At 43.3% G+C, this 13358-nt stretch overlaps 1 protein-coding gene across 1 annotated transcript in view; it reads right to left on the bottom strand.

Moving 5' to 3' along the window:
- Positions 1–13358, bottom strand: part of LOC119976764 (spindle pole body component 110-like) — a 546263-nt gene that overhangs the window by 198630 nt on the left and 334275 nt on the right. The window contains exons 30-31 of the mRNA XM_038817508.1: positions 11461–11490; positions 569–604 (exon numbers count right to left, since the gene is read on the bottom strand). Coding sequence (XP_038673436.1) covers positions 569–604; positions 11461–11490 — 66 coding nt within the window. The remainder of the gene's footprint in view (positions 1–568; positions 605–11460; positions 11491–13358) is intronic.

Here is a 13358-nt window from a genome sequence, read left to right as displayed (position 1 = left end):
CTGCCTAGCGGATATATTGTGCACATTTATTCAGCCATTCATCTGTTCATCTCGTCATTCATTCACTTAACTATTTAATGAATCACGAAAATATGTTCACAGCGCATGGCCTTTTAAATTATTTGAAAAGGTGATCTGTTGCCGCAATTGGGGTGTGAATGAGCGTGTCCAGTCCATAACCAGTCTCTGCGCTGCCCGCTGGTCTTCAATAGGACACGATGCGCTGTCCATTTGTTTTTCAGATTGATTCGGAAAAATCTACAAAAAAATGGCAGGAGCCATGTTTCAGTTTGCGGGCAACAGAATTCAACACGCCTGTCCGATGCATCGACGTTGTCGAACACTGGTTTTGTACAGTACATCAGTTGCTTCCATGGATGTGGTATTTCTGTGAAAAACGGTGCAAAATAGTATTTTGCAAAAGAGTAAGCAAACAATATTTATACAAATTTAGACATTTTAGGGTATGAATTACATTTAAGACGGACGATGTAAGATCAATGCTTCCACGCCAAACGTTTCATTTCGAAGAATCAAGTTTTTGCTGTCCGACAGTTATTTTTCCCACCTGACTTTTTCAGTGCCTTTTTCAATTTTTCAATTTCTATGGAACAAACAAAAGCTTCTGATAGATCAAGTTATACATCAAGATTTTGGTTCTCTTCTCAATGGGTAGCTCAATTAGGCATATTGAGGATCTGGAGGTGCCAGATTAAGGATCAGGATTCTCCGGTTCTCCAGCTGCGTGTTTCTTGCACATGCCCTGTTAGCTGGCATTGGGATTGGATCTTGACAATGGCGTTTGAGGTCACCACATACTGCTGCGAAATCAGCCGATGCGGATTTTCTGGAAGCTGTAAAATGATTTGCAGAACATCGTGAGTCCGCTGCTCTATCATTGGAAGCGAGGACAGATAATTTGGCGCAGTGTTCGCATACTGCAGTATTCTCTGGTTCCCCTGGCAGCATAGGCTGGCAAACGGCAGGGGCGAGTTCGATTATGCCGTCAGAATCCCGCCCAAAGAACGAATCGGAAGTGATGAGTTGGATTATCTGGTTTTAAGGAAGCTTCACAGTGGGCGGATTTGTGGGTGGGGGTGCTGGAGGGGGTGGGGGAAGGGGACTGGGAGTGGGTGGGAAGTCACGCCGCCAGCGCAGAAACCGGAGAATCCTGGAAACCATCCCATGCTGCCTGGAATCCCACGCCCCCTGGAACCCCACGGGTTTGGGTGAGTTGCCGAAGGGAAAAGTTAAACCCAACGGATGGATAATTCATCCTCATGTCACCCTAAACGTTCTCAGAAATACTGGGCTCTGGCACTTTTGATGCTGCTGCTCCCAGGAAATGTCGACGTTTTGCGTTATTATATCAATTAGCATGCAGAGAAAATACAGTTTTTATAATATACGCACAAAGCTGAACGCTGAATTTAGATCTTCGCAGTGTCAAATGCAACAAGTAAATTAGCGAATTTAGTTTAGGAGACAAATATTTACGAATAATAGCAGGATGTGAAGACGGGTTGAATTTACGCTTTACATATAATTATACATTCTAATATGGGCATGTTGTAATTGTGCTCATATACAAACCGGTGATATAGAAGTCAGCATTAATACAGTAGGGACACGGGTTCAAATCCTACCTCCATAGCTCGTGGAGTATAATCTAATGAATTAATTCGATCAAAAACCTTTTCCAAAATCAATCATCTGAATAACAATGATGTAAATTAAACCCAGCTTCGTAAACTGACGAATTCGCTTTCCCTTACGTATTTTCAAGCGATGTCATTGGAGAAGCCATGATGATGCTCCAGGTCAACAACATCTTGTGCTTGATTCCTATTTTAATTTTAAATGGTCTGTCAATCACTCACGAGAACCAAACTGAAAATATGAAAGCATCAGTGACATACCCTGCTCGGATGACCCTCTAATGTTCTCTGTGCTACGGTACTGAGCGTTTGTGTGAAAATTGTCAGGACCATCCTACTGCCCACCCAAGCAAATGCATGACCTAACTGTACGAACAAAATGTCACCAAAACTCCTGGCTGTATTCTCTGTTCCCGCAATAAGCGTAGCCCACACCACGCGTTACACGGCACTGTGGGGTGGCTTCAGTGAAAAGTCCCATTAATAAGGGTGGGAGTGGAACCCCGGCCACCTCCGACCACCCAAAACATCAAAAGGTATGCCGCCTTCCGCTGCAGATAAACACGCGGCTGGAACGTATGAGAATCCTGGTCCCGGACCGCCAGCCGTATTTTCGTGGGCCCAGCGCCTTCGCCGGTAGTGAGACTTACCGTTGCCGTCAGCTGCCAAAGGATTTCCTATTGCTCGCATCCCAAGGCGCTGGGAAACCAGCGCCCATTGGTGAACTGCCGGCGCAATGGAGAATCATGCTTTCCATCCTGCTGGCCATGCATGTGGTCAGCATTTTCAGCCATTAGTCACATTGCAAGTCCTGGCACAGCAGTCCACGCAATACTTGGTTCAGAGGACGATGGTTCTCAAAAGAGAACAAAGAACAAAGAAAATTACAGCACAGCAACAGGCCCTTCGGCCCTCCCAGACTGCGCCGGTCCAGATCCTTTATCTCAACCTGTTGCCTATTTTCCAAGGATCTACTTCCCTCTGTTCCCCGCCCGTTCATATATATGTCCAGATGCATCTTAAATGATGCTATCGTGCCCGCCTCTACCACCTCCGCTCGCAAAGAGTTCCAGTCACCCACCACCCTCTGCGTAAAAAACATTCCACGCACATCTCCCTTAAACATTCCCCCTCTCACGTTGAAATCGTGACCCTATGTAATTGACACCCCACTCCTGGAAAAGTCTTGTTGCTATCCACCCTGTCCCATACCTCTCATAATTTTGTAGACCTCAATCAGGTGCCCCCTCAACCTTCGTCTTTCCAACGAAAATAATCCTAATCTACTCAACCTTTCTTCATAGTTAGCACCCTCCATACCAGGCAACATCCTGGTGAACCTCCTCTGCACCCTCTCTAAAGCATCCACATCTTTCTGGTGATGTGGCGACCAGAACTGCACGCAGTATTCCAAATGTGGCCTAACCAAAGTCCTATACAACTGTAACATGACCTGCCGACTATTGTACTCAATTCGCCGTCAGAAGAAGGCAAGTATGCTGTATGACTTCTTGACCACTCTATCGACCTGCGTTGCCACCTTCAGGGTACAATGGACCTGAACTCCCAGATATCTCAGTACATCAATTTTCCCCAGGGACCCTTCCATTGACCATATAGTCCGCTTTTGAATTAGATCGTCCAAAATGCAACACCTCGCATTTGGCTGGATTGAACTCCATCTGTCATTTCTCTGCCCAACTCTCCAAACTATCTATATTTTGTTGTATTCTCTGACAGTCCTCCTCGCTATCTGCAACTCCACCAATCTTAGTTTCATCTGCAAACTTGCTCATCAGACCACCGATACCATCGTCCAGATCATTTATGTGTATCACAAACAACAGTGTTTCGAGCACGGATCCCTGTGGAACACCACTAGTCACCTTTATCCATTTTGGGACACTCCCTTCCACCACTACTCTCTGTCTCCAGTTGCCCAGCCAGGTCTTTATCCATCTAGCTAGTACACCCTGAACCCCATACGACTTCACTTTTTCAATCAACCTGCCATGGGAAACGTTATCAAACGCCTTACAGAAGTCCATGTATATGATATCTGCAGCCCTTCCCTCATCAATTAACTTTGTCACTTCCTCAAATAATTCTATTATATTTGTAATACGTGACCTTCCCTGCACAAAACCGTGCTGCCGATCACTGATAAGTCTATTTTCTTGCAAATGTGAAAAGATCCTATCCCTCAATATATTTTCCAACAGTTTGCCTACCACTGACGTCAAGCTCACAGGTGTATAATTCCCTGGAGTATCCCTGCTACCCTTCTTAATCCAAGGGACAATATTAGCAATACTCTAGTCCTCCGGGACCTCACGCGCACTCAAGGATGCTGCAAATATATTTGTTAAGCTATTTCGTCCCTCGCTTCCCTCAGTAACCTGGGATAGATCCCATCCGGACCTGTGGACTTGTCCTTCTTAATGCCATTTAGCATACACAAAACTTCCACCTTTGTTATGCCGACTTGACCTAGAGTGTTTAAACATCCATCGCCAGCCACAACATCCGTCATGTCCCTCTCCTTAATGAATACCGATGGAAAGTACTCATTAAGAATCTCACTCATTTCCCCTGACGCGACGCATACATTCCCTCTTTTGTCTTTTAGTGGGCAAATCCTTACACTAGTTATCCTCTTGCTCCTTATTTACGAATAAATGTCTTTAGGATTTTCCTTAACCCGGTTAGCCAAAGATATTTCATGACCCCTTTTAGCCCTCTTTATTGCGGGTTTGAGATTTGTCCTACTTTCCCGATATTCCTCCAAAGCTTCATCAGTTTTGAGTCGCCTCGATCTAATGCATGCTTCCTTTTGCATCTTAGCTAGTCTCACAATTCCACCCGTCATCCATGGTTCCCTAATCTTGCCCTTTCTATCTCTCATTTTTACAGGGACATGTCTGTCCTGCACTCTAATCAACCTTTCCGTAAAAGGGTCCCACATTTCAAATGTGGATTTACCCTTAAACAACTGTTCCCAATCCACATTCACGAGTTTCTGCCGAATTTTGTTATACTTGGCCTTTCCCCAATTTAGCACTCTTCCTTTTGGACCACTCTCGTCTTTGTCCATGCGTATTCTAAAACTTACGGAATTGTGATCGGTATTCCCAAAGTTATCACCGACTGAAACGTCAACCACCTGGCCGGGATCATTCCCCAATACCAGGTCCAGTATGGCCCCTTCTCGAGTTGGACTATATACATACTGCTCTAAAAAAAACTCTCTTGGATGCTCCTTAAAATTCTGCTCCATCTACACCTCCAACACTACATGAGTCCCATTAAATGTTGGGGAAGTTAAAATCTCCCATCACAACCACCCTATTGCTCCTACATTGTTCTGTAATCTATCTGTCGACATATTTGTAACTCTACTTCACGCTCGCTTTTTGGAGGCCTGTAGTAAAATCCCAACAATGTTACTGCACCCTTCCTATTTCTTAGCTCTATCAATATTGCCTCAGTGCTCGAATCCTCCATCGTGCCCTCCTTAATCACAGCTGTGATATCATCTCTGAATAGTAATGCAACTCCTCCACCTCTTTTAACTCCCTCTATCCCTCCTGAAGCATCTATACCCTGGGATATTTAGTTGCCAGCCTTGCTCTTCGCTCAACCAAGTCTCAGTAATGCCAATAACATCATATTACGAGGTACTAATCCAAGCCCTAAGTTCATCTGCCTTTCCTGCTACACTTCTTACATTAGAACAAATGCACCACAGATCACCTGTCCCTTTGCGTTCATCATCTCTTCCCTGTCCACTCTTCCCCTTAGTCACATTGAGTTTATTATCTAGTACCTTACTGGCTTTAGTTGCTGCCCCTTTACTGACCTCTTACTTCCTAATCTGGTTCCCATCCCCCTGCCACATTAGTTTAAAACCTCTCAGGTAAGTTGTTTGATTCACTGGTCTCCCTTTTCCTTCCATCCTCTTCTAAACGAAATCGTGCTTTTTTTCTCCTGCTGTTTCCAACTACTTTATGAACAAGCAGCCTCCAGAGTTCGCGATGTCAGGTACTGTCACCCAGGTTGTTGTGCTGATATTGTCTGCTGGTAACCTTGTGTGAGCTATGGAATTGCGGAAGGTCGTCTCCCAGTAGCCAATGGCTGTGCAGGACCCTTGGGCACTGGGTCCCCATCCTTCAATGAATGTAGCGGATCCAACCCAACTGTTATTGGTTTAGCTACGAGCTTAAACAAATAATAATTGCACTCTCGGGAACCTGTGAGTTGATTTTTTGAGAAATAAGGACTGCATCTCTCAGACAATTATTGGGGAAACCGTTCTTCTTTTTGCCCCGCCAAGTTTTGTCGTCCAGATCTTAATCCTGCAGAATAGTGCGCTCACAATGGATTCCTTCACAGTGTAACTTTGAAGGTACTAACCATCCAAACTTTATTTCACCTCTGCTTAGACATAATGAGTACACCTGTATTGGAAATGTTAGTTTCAACTAAAACAGATGGATTGTCTCAGTAATTGGTGCATACCTATCCCCCCATCGAGCATCACATTTTTAACTGTTTGGCACGGATACATGGAAACGTACTAGATAAAATCAATTGTTTTCTTGATACTGATGATCAAACCAAAATTCCAGGAGAAAGAGAGTTGATGCATTTGTATCTTAAGGCGTTTCTAAGTATGGAAAGTCAATGTGGCACCCTCGGAGTAAATTGCTCAGTGATGAGCACTTGACAGACTTGTGTTTTTGATGTGTCATGATCATAATGAATGCCGAGAATGCTCGAAGGAACGAATGGCCTCTTCCTGCTACAATTTTTCTGTATGTTTCCATGTATGTATTTCAAATAAACATGGTTGCAATATTTACCATAAATGCAGGGATGCAATTAGATTTCCGCTGTGGTTGATATGAAGGTGCATGGCAGCAGCACATGTCAAACAGTGACAGTACCAGCCAACACTATGTGAACCTACTTCGGAGCTCTCGTTCTGATTTTCCTGGCCTTATCTAACTTGACACACGCTGTTATCGTGGAAAGGTGAGTGTAAATTCAGTAGCTTTGTCGGGCAGGCATTTTTCGCAGATGTTTAACCTGGTCACCTCTTTTGAGATTGTTGAAACATTGCTGAATCAGAGAGCCATATAATCTGCCGTACGGAGACAGATCTTTCGTCCCAAACTGGTTAAGGCAACCACAAAGCCTATCGAAGCAACCCCCATTTGCCTGCACTTAGTCCACATCCCTCTCGAACGATCCTATCGATCTATCTGTCCAAATGCCGTTTAAATGTTTCAGTGTCTCTTACTCAACCAATTCCTCCGGTTGTGCATTCCACATACGTACCACTCTCTGTATAATAAAGTTGAGCCTCATGTTCCCATTAATCCTTTACCCTCTTAACGTATATCTATGCCCTATAGTTCTCGCTTCCCCATTCCTGGGAAAAGGACTGAGTTCATTCACCCTATCAATGCCACTCGCAATTTTATACACCTATATAGGATCACCCCTCAGTCTCCGACGCGCCAAAGAAAAAAGACCTAGCCTGTCCAATCTCTCCCTATAACTCAGTCTCTTGATTCCTGGTAACATCCTTGTCTATCACGTCTGCACTCTCTGCAGTTTAGTAACATCTTTCCAATAGCAAGGAGACCAAAACAGAACATTGTGCTCCAGGTGCGTCCTTAAAATGTCCTGCAAAGCTACAACATAACTTCCGACGTTGTATACACAATGCCATGATCGATGAAAGCCAGCATATCAAAAGCCGTCTTCACTTTCAGAACTACCTGTGAGTTCACCTTTATCCAAAAGTGCATTTGAACTGCAATGTCCCTCTGTTCCACCATACTTGCTAAGGTCTTAACATGCAACGTGAAATTCCTACCTTGATTTCACTTTTCATAATGCAGCACCTCAACCTTATTTGTATTGAACTCCATTTGCCATTTTTCGGCCCTGTTCCGCAGCTGGTCGAGGTGCGTCTGAAATGTTTGATAACTTTACTCGCTGCCTGTAATTCCACCTATTTTAGTGTCATCTGTTGATGAAAGGAAAATGTAATGACCATAAATGTTCACAGCATTTTCCCTGCGGGTGACAGACTGAGAAGATTTTTATTGTATTTCTTCCAATGACTGAAGGAAAAATACAATTGCATTTGTAATAAATGTGTTCAGCTTTGATATTGAATATGAAAATGGCAACACGGCACACACGTTATCAGGTGGTGCTCTCAGGGAGGTGCCTCGATGTTAGTGCAATTTGAATTGTCGCCTAACCGCCATCAAGTTAACCAGCGATGGATCACACTTATATTGGGTTACTGGACCATTCTTCCAGAATAGGGTAACACATTCGTGTAGATCCAGGAGCAGTTCCATATTCGGCCTTGTTTATTTCTGATGGCAATCACTAACCGCTGCAGCTTTGTCCTTGGCAATCTAAGTGATGACTTTGATATCCATGATAGTGTGGGTACTATAACCAACTTTAAAATGTCAAGCAGGCTTTCCATAATCATTCCTGCGTTTGTCCCGTCCCACTTACCAGATAAACACACCTGATGTTATAGCACAGCTGGAAAAGATTGCCTCACATTCACTGCCATCTGTCACTGAAACTGAATCTTTGAAGACAAACGAAAGCAACGAAATTCCGCTCAGAAATTACCTAGCTTAATAAACTGAATAATAGTCCGCTATGATGAAACATTGTGTGGATCATGGGAACAACAGGAACTGAGGTATGGGAATTCCAATGCCCTTCTAATTGTCTTCTTTTTCGCAGGCCGAATAACTTAGCGCGCTGAGCTCTGAAATATATATCCATCAGAATGGGCTTCCAGCAAATAATTCCTGAAAAAATATGTGGAAACCTCATTTGACTTCAACTTTAACATCTAACTTTCGCAAGCGCCTCTACACAGTTCTTGTTGAAGTCCCGTCCAGTATGCATATTAGTGGCCTACTTCATTGTGTGCTACTGCCATTATGATAGCGACCAGTAAATAATTCACTACAAGAATCGAACCATTAACACAGAATGATGAGGTGCCGACCCCAACACTAGATGACATACTTTCTGAACAGCGGATAATAACATCATTGTTGATTAATTCTGCATTCTGTCATGAATCATGGTGGTGAGTTGTGCAACTTGACCTGTGGAGGCACAGACGCAAATGCTGGAATACTCGTGGTGCGGAAACCCAACACGTCCGTGCAAAGGCACGGATGAATATTTTACACTCAATTCCCACTTAATGTACTTTGTGGTTAATCAATCCGAACATCACAGAGTCCAGCCTGCGGGTAATTCGAATTTCTTTGCGTCAAGTCAATAGACAGTGAAATGAACGGGACAGAACAAAGACTATTGTCACGGAAACCTTGTACGCTATTGATGAGTAATTGTGCTTCAGATTTTACTGTTCAGAGAGCGAAGCTGCTCCTGTTCTAACACAACTTTGGTAATCATCTGACAATGCGCACATTCGCACATTGGCATAAAATACGGAACAATATTGTTTCTTGTTGATTTACGACGACATGGAGTTTTTAGTGAACTATGTTATTATGTATCATTCACAAAGCATCAACCTGCTCAACTTGGCGTCCGCAAGAAACGTTTGGGGCAGCGGGAATAATGTATGATCAGACATTAAGTCGGTCAGTATTACACTAGCTGGAGTTCAGAACCATGAGGGGCGGAGATCTAACCGACATCTATTACATTCCAACAGAACAGGGTAAATACATGAAGGATTTTCCAGATGGTGCCGATGTCCAGAACTAGGGATCATTGCTTACGAATGCGTTGGAAATGATTTAGGACTCAGTTGAGGAAAGATATCTTCGCCGATAAAGTGGCGAACTTTAGAATTCGCTACTCAGAAAGTAATTGAGGCCAATCTATTGTATGTTTACCGGAAGTTAGATGTAGCTCTTGAGGTTGAATGGATCAAAGGATAGGGAGGCGGTTGGCAAGGAGAGGTTACGGAGTTGTGTGATCTGACATGATCGTAATGAATACTGCAGCAGACTCAAAGGGCCGAATGTTCGAATTCTGCACTTATTCTCCATAAAATGATTTTTCTATGACTTCGTTAGAAATGGAGAAGGGAGCTGTTTTCCAATCATGACTTTAGAATCACCGCACTTCAGGCATCACGGTGGCGGAGTGGTGCGCACAGCTGTCTCAGCAGTTTCGATCCTGGGTCATCAAGCGTGTGGTGTTTGCACATTCTCCCCATGTTTGCGTGGGCTTCGCTCCCACAACCCAAAGACCTGCGGGAACGGTGGATTGGCAACGCTAAAAGTTGCCCCTTGATTGGAAAATATGAATTTAGTTCATCCAAGTTAAAAAAAAATCACTGCACTTGAAATTAAATCAGCATTTGAGCGATTGTTGAATCAACCGGATGCAAAGTGAAGTCAGTGCGCATCAGTGCGAATGTATGCTCGTTTTCCTAAGAGCAAAGCGAGGTATGTGATTGACTTTTTTTGTTTTACAAATCATGACCGTTTTCGATTCCCATCGCGATCTCGAAAGAGCAGTGACGCATAACCAATTATTTTTAGCTGGTTCATCAATAACGTTCCATTCATAAAATTATCAGAAGTGGAGTAGCTCTTTCATAATCTGATAGTGTTGATTACGATTGAAATCTCCCTATACACGAAAACATGTGCGTGTATATAAAGCCAGAACATGTCCAGATTCACACTGCCCATAAATTGGAAATAACATTAACGAGTCAAGCTGCAAGGCAACGAACACCTCTAACATCAAAGGATCGAGCGAAGTCCATCCATGGGGTAATAGTTATTTAATGGCTTGCTCCCCCCCCCCCCCTGCACAACCCTCGGTCACCCTCGGGCAGCACGGTAGCATAAGGGCAGCACGGTAGCATAGTGGTTAGCATCAATGCTTCACAGCTCCAGGGTCCCAGGATCGGTTCCCGGCTGGGTCACTGTCTGTGCGGAGTCTGCACGTCCTCCCCGTGTGTGCGTGGGTTTCCTCCGGGTGCTCCGGTTTCCTCCCACAGTCCAAAGATGTGCGGGTTAGGTGGATTGGCCATGCTAAATTGCCCGTAGTGTCCTAAAAAGTAAGGTTAAGGGGGAGTTGTTGGGTTACGGGTATAGGGTGGATACGTGAGTTTGAGTGGGGTGATCATTGCTCGGCACAACATCGAGGGCCGAAGGGCCTGTTCTGTGCTGTACTGTTCTAAAAAAAATTTCCGTCGGTATCATGGCCAGATAATTAGCTGGACCAGCTAACAAAATGCAACTTTTATATGAGCATATCAGATGATAATAATATGCGCAGAGACATGACTCGCTATCCCCCGAAGACAATACACCATCTGCAAGTTACAAATTAGTCATGTGATGGACATCATTTACCTATCTGGATGACTATAGCCCAACGAAACCGAAGAAGCTGCGCACTATGAAGGAATACAATGATATTCTGCTTTATTAAATGCACTTCTCCTACTTCAAATATTCACTTGATCCAGGTTTGCATAAATTGGAGCGACAGCAGCTTCATTAAATTAACAAGTAAACTTCCGCATCACCAGTGAGCACTGAGGTAAATCGATCTGCCTTGACTTCCGTCAGGAGACAGCCGACTTGAATGATCGCAACAGGTGGAAACATGCAGGATTTCACTTATGACGTGAACTGAATTACATATCAGTTGTGTCATTCAATGGGCGCGGTTTGACGCATGAGCATCACTTTACATGAACATAAATACATATTATATAACTAATGATGTTATTTTATCTGTCTTTTACCTTGCAGCTCATGTTTTAATCTTTGGATTTCTGAATAAAAATGCCAGTTTATTTAACGACCGACTTACAATTCAAACATTATTGAGTATAAAACTGGCAAGTCATGCAACTGCATAGAACTTTGGTTACGCCACACTTGAAATACAGTGTGCAATTCTGGTCGCCACACGACGAGAAGGATGTGGAAAATTTGGAGATGTTGAAGACGACGACAACCCGGATGTTGCCTGGTATGGAGGGCATTCGGTAAGATGCGACGTTCGATAAACATGTGTTCCTCTCACTGGAATACTGAGGCTGAGTGGCGTCTTGATAGAAATTTATAAAATTATGAGTAGCATAGACAGAGTGGGTAGTGAGAATGTTTTAACGAAGGAGGATGAGTCAATTACTGGGGGACACATGTTTAAGGACTGAGGGACATATTTTGAGGACATGTGCGAGGGAAGTTTTTTACGCAGGCAGTTCCGTGTCTGGAGCTCAGTGCCGGAGAAGGTAGTGGAAGCAGACATGATAGTGACGTTTAAGGGGCGAGTTGAGAAATATCAGTATCTAATAGGAATAGAGGGATTCAGACCTCGGAAGTGTAGAAGCCTTTATGGGATGAAGGCCTGATCCTCTGCTTACTTTTATTTGTTATTTGAATTGTACCGTACGTTTGGCTAGATTGCTTGCTGATGGCATAGCTTTGTACATATCTAACTTGACTAGATTGAGGTTATATCATACAGCATGAGATAGATTTTGAGACGAACATTTGCATTTGGTGTCAGCATTTCAGCTTTGGTAATTCTTCAACTTAAGAATTGGAGAGAACTTACACAATCTAATTTGCAAATCGAAATATACGAACAGTTTTTCGTTTAAATACTTTTAAAGTACTGAATTCATTTTTGCTTTCGAATCCAGGGACAATTTAGCAAGACCAATCCCCATATCCTGCGCATCTTTGGGCTGTGGGCCTGAGAACCACGCAGAAACGGAGAAAATGTGCCAAGTCCACACGGGTGACCCGGGACCGGTATCGAACCCAGAAGCTAGCAATGCTAACAACTGCAACACCATGCCACCCATAAATTATCGTTAACGAAAGAAGACATGCTTTACTTATCTTGAATCAAACTAATACCAATACCACAAAATAAAATACGACAACGTATGCTTGAAACACTGAACTTTGGACACCAGATGTTGACACGATATCTCTCCAAAGACGCAACGTGATGAATTTTGCTTTTCCACCAGTTTTGTTTCTCGGTCTGAAATATTCTGTTTTCGTAGATGGTTTTGGATTAACAAGACAGAGCAATAATGAAGTAGTTGACCAACAAGTCCTATATCTGTGTCAGTTAGTCTACACCACTTAATATCTCCATGACGAGACAATGTGAAATAAAAGTTTTGATGTCGACTTCAGCCACCGGATTGTCATTTCTCCAAATATCCGAGTACAGGCCGCATGGAAAGAGAGTCGTGTTGAAAAGACAATAATTTAGGACTATAATGGAGGGAAATAATTGAGAATCTTTCAACTTCTGTAATATAGAATGTTGTGGTAGCTCCATTCTTGAGGATAGTTAATGCGGATATAGAGACATGTTCATGACCAAGGGAAGGAGGAGATATGTTAATTTGGCCAGAAGGTAGTTTTGAAAAGAAAGACTAGCTATAATCGGACTTCATTGCAAAATATGCTCAATTGACCTTTGGTGTACACTGCTCTTTTTCATTGTATTGACATCTCCGATTATTCACATAAAATACGGGCATTCATACAATTCGCATTTAAACAACTCCACAAGATCCAAATGACTCCTATGACACGTGCTGATATATTTTTTCTGAAGATTCTATATTAGCTGAACTTCTTTCATGGACAGTCTGCGATCGCTTCATTG

Source organism: Scyliorhinus canicula, chromosome 13, assembly GCF_902713615.1.
Source record: "Scyliorhinus canicula chromosome 13, sScyCan1.1, whole genome shotgun sequence".
NCBI lineage: Eukaryota > Metazoa > Chordata > Chondrichthyes > Carcharhiniformes > Scyliorhinidae > Scyliorhinus > Scyliorhinus canicula.
The sequence above is the reverse complement of the archived record's forward strand: the minus strand, read 5'-3'. Positions and strand labels throughout refer to the sequence as shown.